Source organism: Lampris incognitus, chromosome 9 (genome assembly GCF_029633865.1).
Source record: "Lampris incognitus isolate fLamInc1 chromosome 9, fLamInc1.hap2, whole genome shotgun sequence".
NCBI lineage: Eukaryota > Metazoa > Chordata > Actinopteri > Lampriformes > Lampridae > Lampris > Lampris incognitus.
Genome location: NC_079219.1, coordinates 19778161 through 19794664, shown reverse-complemented (window position 1 = coordinate 19794664; position 16504 = coordinate 19778161). Strand labels below are relative to the sequence as shown.

Genomic DNA, 16504 nt, shown 5'->3' with positions numbered 1-16504 from the left:
AAATTTCAACAAACACACTTAAGTTAAGATCTGGGGAGACCCATAAAGGTTGCACACGGTTGTCATATGGACCTACTGCAACACACGTTTAACATGAATGCAGACACACAAGGTGAGCCGAGTAGAAAACAAACTCATATCTTTATTAAATGTTGATGCGACACAGAAAAAAGAAACATTTTTACAGATTTGTAAGGAAGTAAAAATCATGGTAACAATGGAGGGGGGGGGGAAACCAGAGAAAGAAAACAAAGCCACCAATTAAAGCTGATTAGGCAAAAACCAGAAAAACACAGTGATTAGTTGTGGTAAGAAAAAACAGACCCACACTTTTTCCAATGTGCGCCCTGAAAAAAACAAGCCTTCCGATCTCAACACGTCAGACGTCTTACAAAAACAACACAACACCAGGTAACATTCGACAGGTGCGGCGACTTTCTAGGTGCACGTGTTGGACGCTTTCCAAATCCAAACGGGATTCGCTTGACGAGAGGGCCCGCTTCATATCGGGGACAGTCGGGTCGATGACGTCACAAGAAGATGGCCGCCAAACGGCCCAAGCAGCAGAAGTCAAGTTAAAATCGTCAGCTTACTGGTAAATCGGTGGGTGTCGGGGAGACAACTGATGCTGCACTGCAGTACTTGTAAACAAGTCCATCTGGACAACGATGCGACCATGTTATATGTGCCTGTCTGTTGCTCGGCCACCTTTACCCCTTGTCAAGTTGCAAAATTTGTTACATATTTTGTTTTCTTCCCTCTGGCGTCATCCTGTTTATGTTAGTAAACCCTATACACACACACACACACACACACACCTACCTCTCTGTCCAAGTGTGTTGTGTGTGTGTGTGCAGTAGACTATGGAGTCTGCCCTCTCTCTCTTCCCGCTCTCTGGATATTGTGTGTTTGTGTCATTCTTGGTTTGGGCGATACACTCATATCTTCCTTTGCATCACTAATCACTCTCATGTGCTAATTGTGCTTCTTCTCTCCTCTGCTGTCTGATACTAGCCCCCCCCCCCAACAAAAACTGCCATCATCTGGACAACACCAGAAACAAACAACCCTGTTTTAATGTGTGTGTGACTGCAACGAGTGCATGTATAAGTACTAGTGTATGCACAATAGTGTGTGTGTGATGCGAGAGAGACAGCGTAGTTTCGCGGAATTAAGCAGGACAGTAGGGGATTGGCCATAGTTTCAGGGCATAGTTTGCTGTTGATGGTAAGTGTGTGTGTGTGTATGTGTGTGTGTCAGAGAGAGCGATGGGAAGCGCGAGGGAAAACAGCATACGAGCGAGTGAGCGAAAGAGAGAGGGGAGGAGTTCAAGATAGCAAGAGACAGAGACAAAGAGAGGGAGAGAGAGAGAGAGCGAGAGCGAGGTTTCGCGGAATCTGGTGTGAATCAGTGGGCAGTTAAAAGTTATTACTGGCTCAGTGACTGGTGTGTTTGGAGTCTGTATGGAGACACAAACAAGTCGCGGTAACACTTCTACAACCCATTAACCTGTATCGATACTTACACAATACTACTGCGTCAGCACTTACTAACAAACATAGCTGCAACTACACAATGGACACACAACCAATGACAACTGGACATATTGTGGATGTGTAGCCCCACTCTGGATAGTGAGGGACGTTATATGGGAGATCGACCATTAAATGCAGATAGCGTAGTCGTATTTTCTGACGATACTTTGTCCTAGGCAACAGAATTGAAACAAATCCATTTGAAATGGCCATCTGAAGTGATTTAACACCAGACGGTCCATCTTAATATGACCGTGAACCAGTCAATGTCCAAAACTATGCACCCATAGCGTAACAACGTCTCTGCTGGATAGGCCATGCACAGTTTTTCAACTTTAAATGTGTGCACGCATGCAAAACCCACGTTTACATGACTGCTAACGACAGGAATCTGAAGTTCTGACCATTTAACACACAGAGCGGGATGTTGGAGCTCATGAAAGTAAAAAATGTGATTGCGTCACAATCACGTGTTGTTCCACTAACTGTGAAGTAATGGTATGAGTCTGCACCGGGGGTAATAACAGGTAGCAGTCCATAGTATTAGTAGGTTTGTAGGTGTTATCAGAAGTCAGCCAAGAACCTTTTTTTTTTGTCAGTACAAACTAAAAGCTAATTAAAATATATCTTATTCTACATGAATGTTTCCGTCCCACTTGCTGGTAAATGTTGGGCTGTAGCTGTTTATATCAGTCTATCAGCCGGTCAACTAAGCAGCCATCACGTGGTGGTCTTTCTAACCATTTCTTTCGCTGGTAGACACAAAGAGAGTTGGTTTGGTCTTCTTCGTGTGTTATCTCTCCGTCTCGCTCTGGTCCTGACCTCTCCTCTGTTTTTTTTTAACAAAAGGAAGCATCTGAAGCAGCTTAGGGGAAATCCCATTAAACAGGTGTGTCAAAGAGATGAAGGCGCTTCATCAACATGTCTCAGGCTGGAATGTGTTACCATACACATCATGCACACAACGTGTGTACACACAAACACAAACACCACAGCACACCACGACGGTCCCGGGTCCTGACTCAACATTGTAAACCCGATGTCCCATCATGCTTGGCAGATACAGCAGTGGTGATGAAGCCTGGCGTGATCATGTGAAATGGGTGACATCACTCCTCTCTCCATCTCTGTGTCTCCGTCTGTGTCTCTCTCTCTATCACACACACACACACACAGACACACACACACAGACACACAGAAACACACACACACACACACACATTCACTCTAAATTACAGGGCTGGCTCTGTGACATGAGTTTAGGAGAAGACAGACATGCTTCCACCGGATGCCTATGTACGAACACACACACACACACACACACACACACACACACACACACACACACACACACACACACACACACACACACACACACACACACACACACACACACACCCCTGCAGGGGGCAATAAATGATGTCTGTAATTAGGTACACACACACACACACACACACACACAAAAAATAGAGTGACACACACTGAGTCTCCCACACATCCCTTACTGTCTCACTTTGGAAAGCCAGGCTCACTTACACACATGTGAACATACCACAACACACACGCGTGCACTCGCATACACTTCCACACACGGGGGCATGAGGGTGGGGTGGGAGTGGGCTCGTCAGCCCAGGGCCTGTCTGTCAGGGTAGTTTAGTGGTCTCATTAGCTACAGGAGGAATACCAACAGATAATTAGTTAGGGGAGATGAGAGAGAGGGAGGGAGCATGCTGGCAGTAAACGACAGGAGAAAAATAAAGAAAATGAAAGAAAGAGGAGGATAATTACAACAGAGTTGATTCATACGATGAATGCGTGAGCTGGAGGTGGTGGTGGTGGTGGTGGGGGGTATCATGGCAGAAGATAACCTCTTTTTGTCTAAATGTCTACGGGCTACAGTGGCTGCTCCATCCCTAAAACTCAGCATACACTTTACTTGACTAAGGGAGTTTAAAACAGATCATAAAATCTCTAAATGGCGGGTTACCTGCCAAAAGGAGGCTGGCAGGACAACACACCAACAACTTTCACCATTTTTGCAGCTCACAGGAGTTTTAGAAGAGGACTTTAAAATCTCGCTTGGTCATCGTCCCTGTTCGTTAAACACACCAGCCGTTTCCACTACTGCACCAAGGGAGGGTTTTTTTTAAAAATATGGCCCCCCCGACAGTGGATGGTTACCTAAATGAGTGGCAGGTAGATGCCACTCGTTTCTCTCGATGGAGAAGGGAACGTGATCTTCACACAGTCATCTATATTACCTAACAGAGAGGCGGTACGGAGGCACAAGGTGGACTTCATTTGCTGATTTCCATCTTGTGATCTCGATAAATCCCAATGATGTAGCCAGTGATTTCCGTCTTTAACCGTAAAAATACATCTGATTTGCCAGCGTGTCCTTTATGGCGAGACACATTAAAAACCCTGGGCATAAACCGGGCTAACTGGCTGGAGAGAAACCCAGGCAGCATGGTCAGATCTTACAAATAAGCGGCTGGGGGCTGGTTTCTTAAAAACTGAAAAGGGTGTCTGGTGCCTGTTCACTGAACAGTGCCGCTCAGCAACGATGAACGACAAATGACGGGTCACAATCCATCCCGTGCTGTCACACATCTCCACTGCGGCCCTACAGTTAAGATGCTTGGGTTTCTGTGCTGTTGGCAGATCTGAATTTTGCAGCAGTTGCACGGGTCTGTGTCAGAATGTCAGTTCATCGGTTCAGAAATATGGATTACTGATCATTATCAATTAAAAGTGCAGTAACAGAATTCAGCCCTCCAAACAAAACCAATATTAGTCATCAACAAACTGTGGGCACAAGAAATGACAAAAACAACCAGGATTTACCGCTTTAGATAAAAATGCTCAGGTGTGGTTTAAAGTGAAGTGAAAAGTTATCTCACTTTCATTTTTGTTGTTCTCTACTTTGCTCTGGAAGCAGCCGATGCCCTTCTTAGTAATAGTTGCACACACACACACCCTGTTGCCTGTTAAGTGGCCCCACACCCCCCAGAAAGGAAATAAATGTGTTGCACTTAATCAAAAAAACAAAAAATAAACTGAAGATGATTCATTAAAACATTTCAAAAACCCAACAAAAGACGTCAACATGTTAATAGATGTCAGAATCCCCCCCCCCCCAGTAATGCTGGACCAAATGTTTAGTTTTAAAGCTAAGCACATTCTGTCAGTTGAACCACAAATGAATTTGCCAGACCGCTCAGCCACCCCAGGCCGCTGAACCTACGGTATAGGGAAACACATTCACACAAGGCAAGTTGCAGCAATGGAGACAAAAAGAAAAGTGACTCTGACACCTTTAAAAAAAAATTCCTTTCCTGTGCCTTGAACAGACACTGAACTCCTACATCCTATTAGAGCAGACTAATTTCACAGCGAATCAAAACCAGACCCGGGTTCAGGTCAGCATGGATGGGACCAGGCCAGCCCACAGAAAATGCACCGTAAATGACTCCAGCCACTTCATCACAGCCTCCAGCTTCTTAAACTTGCACCATGGTAACCGGGCCTGGCTTTGGGATGCGAATCTAGTCCTCAAAGTAGGAACAGTGCTAGACAATTGGACTGAGTCAAGACTGTTAAAAAGGCATTGCAAAATGGCAATAATGTTTCACCTGGTGTCAGTTAGGGGGAAAGAAACCATAATTCAGAAAAAACAAAACAACACACAAAAAAAAAAGAAAAAAGAAAAAAAGAACAGGTTTCCCTCTGCAGGTAAGGACTTTATAGAGATACTGGGATTTTTCTCCCGGATGCAGTGTCCCAGTAACCCACAGAGGTCAAGTCACCAAATTGTCAAGCGATGATGATGCTCATTATGTGCGTGCAACTAAGGCAGCCAACTGGAAAAAAACATGATTCCTGACCCTGCCGGAAGAGGGGAGGGAGTGGGAGGGAGAGAGAGAGAAAAGAGGAAGGGAGGGGGGGTGAGGAGGGATGAAAAAGATAGAAGAAGTAGAGGAGGAGAGGTGGGATGCTGGACTAGAAGAGGCATGGAGAGAGGGGGGCTGTAGAGAAAGGAGAGGAGAGGAGGTGGTGGCGGCAAGGAGGTACAGGGGGGCAAGAGGAGCTATTCCCTCTGGTCAGTGTGTTGTCAGGGTTTCTCCCTCACTCCTCCCCAAGGAAGGAGGACGTCAAACAGAGAGAGAACAAAGAAGAGGCATGTGGAGAGAAAGCGAGACGTTCACGGCGGGGGTGGGGGGGGCATCTCCGTCTCAGGGACAGGTTTCCTGGATGCCATCCCTCTTTTATGACATCATCTGCTGATGTCAGAACCCACTCCTGAAGTGACTTTTGTCCCCTCCCGTCTCTAGAGAAGGTAAAGCAGTCTAACCTCGAGGCGGCTGTGGTGGACGTAGGGGAGATGGCCGTGGTATCAGTCAGTGGGGACGGGGACAATGCAGATGTGCAGGAAGTTATCAGGGTGGCTTAGGTGCTCACTGAGCCACTGCAGGGGCGTCTCCAGCAAGGGCTCAATCCCATGAATTATCACCTGGTAATGCTTGGACTCATCTGGGGGAGAGGATGGGATGAAGGAGGAGAGAGCAGGAGTTAGAAATAGGGCAAAAGGGACACAAAACAAAATGCAGCAAATGTAAGAACACTGGGTGCAAACTAATGAGGAGGATGTGGGAATATCTGAAGTGAGAGTAAATGTGCACGTTGTGCCTAGTATGTGTGTGTGTGTGTGTGCGCACGTGTGTGTGTGTTAATGGATTACCGCGGTTTCAAATATGAAGAGAAGTGACCGTTGAAAAATTAGATCTTTGTTGAGAGGCTCCAACTTTTCAAACTTTCAGTTTGACAGTTAGTTTCAGTTAGTTAGTGTCTGTTTATGTGCGTGTGTGTGAGTGTACACACGTGCACACACACACACGAGAGTATGTGCATGTGTTAGTGTGTGTATGTATAAACGAGACAGTGCGACTACCCTTGTGTGCGTGTGCGTGACTGGTGCCTCCTCTCGCAGGACTACACCCTATGCTAAAAGGCCATGACCGCAGAGCATCCGTTGGAGTGAACAAACTAACACAATGCGTCATTCACTCAGCAGCAGATATGTATTTATTGAACGAATGCAAAAAAAAAATCTGTTCTTTGGCTGAGAATGAATCAACACTCATTTCCAGAGAAAATAAAGACACCTGTGGAGTGCTCCTCTGGGTTTCTGGGAAATTGCTGAAACGGGTGTAACTGCAATTAGAATTAGGTAGAAAACAATGTTTTCAAATTGGTTAATTTTCCGGTAAACAGCGTGACTCCGGTAAACAGTGTGGCCAGATACTAGCTTACCGATAGTGGGTCAGTAGCTGTTGCTCTGCACCCCATTACTGCATCAGTCCCTCTTTCTAAACTTATGGGGACAAGACCACAGAAATTTTGATTATTTTCAGAAATAAAAATATAGTCTTTGTTTTTCATGCACTCGAGTGTTTATTCTCAATGCAAGGTTAAGAAGGGTGCATCGAGCTTAGCTTAAATCATTTGCAGCATGGCATGGCCGCACCACCCAGCCAACCCCCCCCCCCCCCCGAAATACAATAAAAGGATTATATCTCTTCTTCAGTCAATCACCTGATCCCTCGCTCTCTCTCTCTCAGACACATACGAACTAAATCTTTGACGAGTGCCTCTGTATGTGACATTTAGCTCCACGTAATTTCAGTAGGACGGTTGAGGCAGGCGGTTAACTGTTGTTTTGACCTCGTGTAGGAATCGGCTCCACCCTCCATCTGCCGACTGGCTGGCAAAGCTACAAAATGGCCCTCGTGCATGAATGCAGAGGCCACTGGCTCATTGTGCTGAGTTTTCAGCACTTATGAGAAAAGCCCCAGCCATTGGGTTTAGGTAGAAGCTTGCGGACCGACTATGATGTCTGCTGCCTGCTGGTGGATAAAAAAAATAAAATAAAAAAAATAACCAAATAGTATTATTTCATCACATGAGCTGCACAAAAGGCAACAATGTCAGATGGTTGGATGACACAATGGTTGAGGGTTAAAGTCAGCATAAAAATTAAATCCGGCCGCTATCTGGCTGGTGTTTGCCCCCCCGCCAAAAAAAACCAAAAGTTTATTTTTTTACATCAGTCAGTTAAATATTTAGAAAATTCAGCATTTATCCTTCAGTGTCCCTCAAATGGTTTGTTAGCAGTGTCACTGTCTCTCAATAGAAACAATGGCTAAATCTAGCTGAAATCTCGATAGATAACCAGCAAGATTTCAAAATGTTGAGAAAATTAACTTGCTGAAGGGTCTACATTTTAATGAGCCATTTAACTAAGTTATGACTAATAGATGTATTATATACAATATTTAAGATGAATCTTTACTACAATAATTAGTACAGCACCTATATTACAGTTGATGTTGTAGAAATAGTAAAGATAGAAGATCATGAGTGACACTCCTCACCCTAACAACGGACTGTTCAGGCTACTGGGGTCTGGTAGACGCCTCTGTAGTCTTAGGACCAAAACAGAGAGACTAAAGAGAAACTTATATCAACAGGCAATAAGATCTCTCAACATATACGACCTTTCACATACTTGAGACAGCTAGTTTTTTTTTCAAATTTATTATTTTTTATTATTTTTTATTTATTGTTTATTTTGACTTAATGTACTGATCTTTGTCTGTGACAAATAAAGTACTTGAACTTGATAATGTGGACAATTATGACTATAATTACAACATATTTTTTGGCTTTATGGTATACAACTGGCTTTAAATTACTGTTTCATCATTTGTGAAACTGTTATCAGATGTTTAATCCTTTAACTGTCTGGAAAACACATTTTGACAGCAAATAAAACATTAAATCTTTACTTCTTTATTGTTAATTCATAACTATTAATTTATATCTAAAAACTTAATTTCTTTATCTAAAAACTTAATTTTTATCTAAAAACAGGAATAAATTCACTTCATTTAATTATATTTGCTGGCAGGTTTTCACTTTTTGTAGAAAATCAGATAAAAAGATTTCTCTTGAATACAGCAGCAGAACATGTTTATTCATAGATACAGCAATGACTATAGTGTTGTACAATTTACAAAGCATTGAAAAAAAAAACGAAAAACAGAATGACAATCTCCCCAAAAAACAACTGAATTAAATAAATAAATAAAAAGGGGGCAAAAACGCAAAAAATGACTCAAAGGCAAACAAGGAGTGAATCATAGGCTAGAGAGTAAAAGTGTAGAAGAGTAAAAGCAGGACTGAATGGTTTGACTGCAACAGGTGTGACCTGCTGATCGTGGTGACATCAATACTGAGAGTACACTTTCCCTGGTTATCGCACAGGCAAACACACACAAACATTAGTGCACATGCCTTACCCCTCATGGCTTTTCTTGCATGCACTCAGGCAGGCGGATGAGGGCGAGGATGCTGTGTAAACCACACAAGCACATACCAAGACACACAGACACATTCACTCTCACTATGAGATGGGGGAAATTCACTGACAACGCCCCCAACCAACCAACCCACACACACACACACACACACACACACACACACACACAACCTGAAATCAAAATGAATTTCAACGACTGACAAACACCTAACCCTCCAACAACACTACAGTATTTGTGTGTGGGAGGGATGTGGGATTTGGTGCTTTGCTCTACCCATTGAGCCAAACACTGCTAGGGTTGGAGGTTCCATTTCCTGTTTAAATCTGTGGCTAGCTTTGTTGTGCACGGACACTGCACCGGATAATCAAGAATATGACTGAGGATTACCGATGTAGTCTCTATTCGGTGTAGTTTTCTGGAGTACCAGGTGTGTTAACAGCCTGCCATTCAGCTCTATTATTTATCACACACCACACAGACCATTTAAAAACACAGGCAGTACCCAACAGTGTTTCAAAATCACTTCACAACCAGTCTGCAATGTTAGCCAAAATATGGTCCTATCTATCAAAACTAACATCCAAGTAATCCCTCATCAGTGCAAAATATAATGTAATATGATAATTGGTGAGTGTAGCTACTATTAACAAGCTTGAGACGGATTAGAGTATTGCTAAATTCAAACCGGCCTAATTCAGAAACACATACATAATAAGCGGTCCTGTGGTTGACTAGTTTGCAAATGCTGGCCACAACGGGAAGTCTCCGTAATCGAGCGAAGTAGACCCCTATTTATAAAGGACCGCAGGGCCCCCCTCGCCTCAGAACAACCGTCCAACTTTGTGTTGAGGTCAGCCAACAGCCCTAGCCACGCGGCTAGCCCACAGCGCTGACTGACGGATGGACTGGCTAGCTTACGGCTTAGCTGGCAGAGTAACGCTGAATGATTGGTTGACTGTCTGGCTAAGGATACAACAGATAGCCAGGCAATAAAAAGCAATAATAATAATAATAATAATAAAATAATTTAAAAAAGGGAATAAAAAGACAGCTAGAGCTCTTGGGAGTCAGAATCATTTGTGCAATGTCTTTCTGATCTGGACCTTAGTTTTTAAGACATCTGTTGCTCATTGTTTTACAGTTCTGGCTAAAGCTGATTGCATTTTTTATTAAAGATAAACAAATAGTAAATACATGTTATTGATATTAAAAGATTTCTATTTTATTGTATTGCTCAATGTCATAAAATTCAGTTCACAGTCATACGTTACGGTTTGCAAAACTTTTACAGAACCGGAGTTTGACAAAGTTATGATGCTCAATCAAAACTTTCACAAGTCTTCAAAACAGCCTTTCACGGGCTGATTAATATTTCCACAATTTAATTCTCTTTATCCTGAAAGCTTCTGCTGACCAGAGGCTTTTTTGGGCAAATCTAAATTCCCCCGTGTTGTGTAACGTTAGCGTGTCCTCAGATACAATCAGCCACTGAAACGCACACCTCCCCCTCATTCTCTGAAGTGAGCCCACCCTTTTGATGATAAGACAAGCTGCAGTGGCTGTGGATACCGACAGCGTGTCATGGCATGGGGATCCTACCAATGGTGTGTGGCCCGTACCACAGACAAATCTGAGACAGGGGTGTGGGAGGCGGGGGCTGGATGTTAGTATCGGATATCAATGCATGGCTCAAGTCTGCTGGGGGTTTCCTGGTGATCATTCACCAACAATAATCAATGTGGGGAAATTTTATTGTGAGGGGAGGATGCGACTCTTACTGTACTCAACCAAAACAGAATCTATGGCTCCGTTTATGAGAATTGTTTGTTTTTAGAAGTGCGTCACATGTTGGTAACAATGTTCTCTAGACCATATTTCTACAGTGGACCTATGCCAAACTACTGCTGAGCCGTCCTTAATGGCTCACCTGATTCAAGATGCCTGACGTCAAGGCTGACCAAATGATTCCAAGAACATGTTGTGCAAGATGCGGCTGTTTCTTTTCTTGTGTAGATCTGTGTGTAAGCCCATCACATGGAAATCCCCCATTTTTCCCTGCCTAAAAGTCTTTAAAGCATAACTTCTCCCCCGGGTCTGAGCCCAACTCAACCCACTGCATAATTTTGAAAAATGATAAAAAGTGGGCAAGGGGCTGAGCAGGGGGGCAGGGAGCAGCTGTATGTGTGAGGCAGGAGCATGGGCAGGAATAACTGGGAAGATCCATGAGAAGGGCCCGGCGTGAGTCGCCGGCTTTCCGCTGTACCCGGTCCCCAACACCAGCCTGCCTTCTGGCAAAGCATAGGACGCCACCCTGCGAAGATGCCCAAACTGCCACGACGCGGATGCACCACAGACGGAAGGAGACCCCACAAGACAGCCCACGACTTTCTGGTGGCAGAGAGAGGTGGGTGACGGGGCAACTAATCCCCCAGCAGTGGCGTGAGCTCAGCCCGACCGACCCAGTTGTCCGGTGGTGCTCCTACAGCCGTCAAAAGCACAAGTCTGAACCATTGCACCAAAATTGAAAATGAAGAACCATAATTGTAAATTGAGGCATCTGGGTCAATTGTGTGGTGGTCTATTCCGTTGCCTACCAACATGGGGCTCACCGGTTCGAATTCCCGTGTTACCTCTGGCTTGGTCAGGTGTCACTACAGACACAACTGGCCGTGTGTGTGGGTGGGAAGCCAGATGTGGGTATGTGTCCTGGTCACTGCACTAGCGCCTCCTTTGGTCGGTTGGAGTGCTTGTTTGGGGGGGGGGCTGGGGGAATAGCATGATCCTCACCATGTGCTACATCCCCCTGGTGAAACTCCTCACTGTCAGGTGAAAAGAAGCGGATGGCAACTCCACATGTATCGGAGGAGGCATGTGGTAGTCTGCAGCCCTACCCGGATCGGCAGAGGGGTTGGAGCAGCGACCGGGATGGCTCGGAGAGTGGGGTGATTGGCCAGGTACAATTAGGGAGAAAAAGGAGGGGAAATTAAAAAAAAAAAACTGTAAACAGAGAAATTCAATAGGTTGGTAGAAAATGTAATAAATAAAGGCATAAGGTTAGCGAGTAAACTCTTGTGAACGATGAATCTTGACCAGCATATATTTGAAAATGAGCACGGTTTCACACACTCACACTCAAGGGCTGGTGGAGGTGGGTCGCCCACTTCTGATTAGCGGGCATGAACTTTCTGGTCGACTCTATGTCAGCACTCGCCTTGCAAGGTTCAGGGCTGATTTAAAACAGTAGATGGCGTGTTGAGCCATTTCCAATCCATGAAATGCCCATTTTTACAAACTTGGTAAGAAATGACAACATTAACACCAGCGGTGTTGTGTTTCATCAGCGTACAGTCATATCACTCAGTTTACTGCTCAAAAAACACCTTTTAGTGTTTAGTACCTCTTTAACTGGAGCCATCCTGTTTTATCAATTGGTCCCTTCTGGTCACGGCTTTTCAGGGGTTCTTGGGGAACGGGGGGTTGGGGGTCACACCAGATACCAGACATAACAGGGAGTAAGGGCGGTGCTTTAAAAAGCTAAATATTTGAAGTTTGAAAGATCACAGAGGAGAGGAGCGTCCTAGATCTTTCTTTTCTTATCCAACAGGATCTCTCTCTCTCTCTCTCAAAAAAAAAGAAGAAAAAAAGTCGTCTGAATTCTAAACAATGGCACACACGCCCGGGTTCTCTCTAATCCAAACACACCGCCATAATCCACTGCTATCACCCTCACTTATCTTCCAGCTGAGGAAAGGGTAGAGAGCAAACAAATGTCAGCAGACAAAAGAGCCACTTTCACCTTGATCAGCCAGGCAAGTCCCCTTAGAACAGGAGAGAGGGGAGAGAGGAAGGGACAAGAGAGGAGAGGACAGGAAAAGAGAGAGGGGGAGGAGATTTAATGTAAAAGACATAAAAGACGACCTACAAGCAGGAAGGGGTTAAAGATGACATTTGAGAGAGAGCATGCCTTAGATGAGAGAAAAAATGGCAAATAAGATGGAAGGAATAGAGAGCGCCAGTGAAACAGGTAAAGAGAAGGAGAGGGGGGATAAAAGATAATGAACATTTGGCAAAAGAAAATGCAGAGTAAAAAAACATGCTTTCTGTGAAAAGAGTGAAGCTGTGTGTGTGATGGATGGACAGACAGATGACAGACGAACAAACAGACAGACGGGGACAGACAGACAGACGGATAGGCAGATGAACAAACAGGCAGACAGGGAAGGGGTGGGAGTGGGGCAGTGGTTTGACTCCTCCATGCAGGTGAGCCTCCTGCGGGTCCTCTGTCGTAACAGCCCATTGTCTCCTTATCTACTTCCTCTACTCTTTTTCAGACTACCTGTTTAGACTGCTGCGCTCTTCTTCCTGCCTACCTGCCATCTTCTCTCAGTCATTATTCCCTCCTAAATACACCTCTGCTACAGTTGCCATAATCTACACTACAGTGCCAGGTTGAAAACAGCCATTAAACGCTTTTGGTTACAACCCTGAAGACACTTTCTATCAACGGTTCATTTAAGACTATAACTAATCCAAGAATACCCAAATCATGACTGTTTTTGCTTACTGATCATTTTAATGGTTGCTCTCTGGTAGGTATGGATCCCAAGAGATCTATTCTATGTGCTACTATGGACCTCTGGTGATGTGTGCATGTTTGTGTGTGGACCGGTGGAAGTCAACCAAGCCCTTGGTTTATAAAGCAGGGGTGCTCCCACAATTGAGTGCTGGACAGTTCCCTTTCGCCATGTCAGAAGCATTAGCATGGCAAGTTCTTTTCTCCATGCTAGGCTATAAGAAAGGCTTAAGGATGGCAAGATGAAAAGAGACAAGGACACCCTGAAGGCCACCTTGAAGAAAGCACAAATAAACCCTGTGACTAGGAGGACAAGGCAGGAAACAGATTGGCATAATATTCCAAAGTGCTGGCCTGTTTGCAAAGAAGTGTTGCAACAGCTTCGCAGAATGGAGGCCAGCAGTAATGCCGCCATGCCTATCTCCCCAACATGTCGCTGTGGTGACAAGGATTTGGCTGTTAAGCCACCTCTGCAAACTCCAAATCTGACTGATGTCCTCCTCTACCCTGAGGAACTGCCAAGGTGAAAGAGGATGTGTGTGTGTGTGTGGTGTTTGTGTATACACACATGCACATTTTAACATTCTAGGAAGAAAGAGGTGAGTAAGACATAGAGAGAGGGATACCGATCCAAAAAAACAAAAACAAAAAACTGGACAAAACTGATCCTGTCAAAGGAGATGATTTATGATGTAGAGCTCTTATCACCCTGAAGGTGTGTGTGTATGTGTGTGTACATCTACCAGTGTATAGGAGCAGATGAGCAAATGTCTATGATCAGGCCCGCAGGATGTGTATGTGTGTGTGCATGTGTGTTTGCATGTACAATAATTATTTGCCTTGTTATCGTTGTCTCAAGACTCTGTGGGTAAGAGTAAACATAATAGGTAAGTTTAGAGTGAGTGTGCTCCCTAACGTATTTCGGAGCCCCCGTCTTTGCTCGTGTGGGTGTTTTGACATCTTAAGTGTGTGCTTTGTACGTGCCTCTCTAGGCCTGAGGTCATGACGAATGCAGTAGAGTAAAAAAGATGTTTCGGTGTGTCTTCCTACCGTCGTGTGCTATAGCAGCTGGGTACATCTCCTTCAGCAAGTCGCCCAGTGTGTGTGTGTGGCCCTCGGGCGAAACAGGGCGAAACAGTTTCTGGATAAACGGTCTGTCACTCATCGCCTGGAACCAGACCGGAGCAGAAATTAGATCACTGCAAATTATTTACAAAAAAAAAAAAATACACAGACACACACATATATATACACACATATATGTATGTATGCATATTGACTGTCTACTGTGCAATTAATGTTGGACAGGTTCAAGTTTAGAGTTTTGCATGTGTATTTAAGCTATGAAATATAAAACAAGGCATGACTGCACTCCTGGTAATGCAAAGCACTTTGGATGGAAGGAACCAGAAAAATGGAAGATTTTCAGCTCTATCGTTTGTGCACCTCTCTTCTGTGCGGGTTCACTGTTTTTTTTTCTATAACGGATTTCTTTTGGTTCTGCTCTACCGAGTTTTTATATTACATTGTTATGCGGTGCTATTTCACTCAGAAAAAAAAATAACATGGACAGAATGAGAATACCAACACTGGATCTAAAAAACACAGCACCACGATGGCAAAATACACTGTCAGCATCTGTGTCTCTCCACAGACTGACAGAAACAAAGATGGATAGAATAGACAGAATAGAGATGGGCAAATAGACAGAAATGGAGATCGCAGATAGGCAGGCAAGCAGACGGACTAATAAAGTGACAAACAGGTAGACAGATAAAGAATGATATAGATATATGAATTAACACAAACAATATACATAGTTCAATAATTCTCACAACAATCATAATCACAACAGTCAGCTACTGAAGAGCGCCCCTGGTACTGATAGTGCCTTGTTGAAGGACACGTAGACAGGGTGGATGTTTGCCAAAGCTGGTTTGTGAAGGTTAAACACCAGTACTCTTCAATTGATGGAACGTTTCTCTTCCCCTGCACTCACACCAAAAGCATCATGAGCAACAAAAGCAGACAGCAGTCATTGGTTTCCAGTGGGGGATGATGAGGAGAAGCAGCCGATGCCATGGCAGTGGCGACCAGCTCGATGCCAGCGCCCAGAGTGGACATTTTAACTTGAGTTGTGGTTAACTTCATGCAAGTTGATGATGATGCCATGAAAGAGCAACCAATTGCAGACAAGGATGTCTTCCCAGTGGAACATTTGTCTATTGAACACAGCCAGTCAAGTCAAGTTCACTTTGTCGTATGCATATACTAAAAAGTACCGTGTACCTTCAATTGCAATGAAATGCATGTGCCCTGGCTCTCTCTGCCCTTAAAACTGTATATCCATCCATCCATTATCCGAACCACTTATCCTGCTCAAAACTGTACATAAGGGAACAATAAATAATAACTACTACCACTCCCGTTAGGGGTCACCCCAGCGGATCATCCGTTTCCATCTCTTCCTGTCTTCTGCATCTTCCGCTGTCACATCAGCCACCCACAGGTCATCCCTCACCACACCCATAAACCTCCTCTTTGGCCTTCCTCTTTTCCTCTTGCCTGGCAGCTCCATATTCTGCATCCTTGTCCCAATATACCCATCATCTCTCCTCCACACGTCCAAAAGATCTCAATCTCATCTCTCTTGCTTTGTGTCCAAACCATCCAACCTGAGCTGTCTAATATACTCGTTCCTAATCCTGTTCTTCTTGTCCCAAAGAAAATCTTAGCATCTTCAACTCTGTCACCTCCGCCTCCTGTCTTTTCGTCAGTGCCACCATCTCCAAACCATACCACATAGCTGGTCTCAGTACCATCTTGTAAACCTTCCCTTTAACTCTTGCTGGTACCCTTCTGTCACAAATCACTCCTGACACTCTTCTCCACCCACTCCACCTTGGTTGCACTCTCTTCTTCACCTCTCTTCCGCACTCCCCATTACTTTGAACAGTTGACCCCAAGTATTTAAACTCATCCACCTTTGTCACCTCTACTCCTTGCATCCTCAC

At 44.4% G+C, this 16504-nt stretch overlaps 1 protein-coding gene across 2 annotated transcripts in view; it reads right to left on the bottom strand.

The window, feature by feature from the left end:
* Positions 1-72: 72 nt before the first annotated feature.
* The window catches only part of atg5 (ATG5 autophagy related 5 homolog (S. cerevisiae)), a 44897-nt gene continuing 28465 nt past the window's right edge, over positions 73-16504 (bottom strand). The window contains exons 7-9 of one of the 2 annotated variants that reach the window (XM_056285928.1): positions 14541-14658; positions 5890-6068; positions 73-2688 (exon numbers count right to left, since the gene is read on the bottom strand). In XM_056285928.1, coding sequence (XP_056141903.1) covers positions 5932-6068; positions 14541-14658 — 255 coding nt within the window. In that variant the 3' untranslated portion in view covers positions 73-2688; positions 5890-5931. Of the gene's footprint in view, positions 2689-5889; positions 6069-14540; positions 14659-16504 lie in introns of those variants that run through there. The other variant, XM_056285930.1, reaches the window with a different exon arrangement.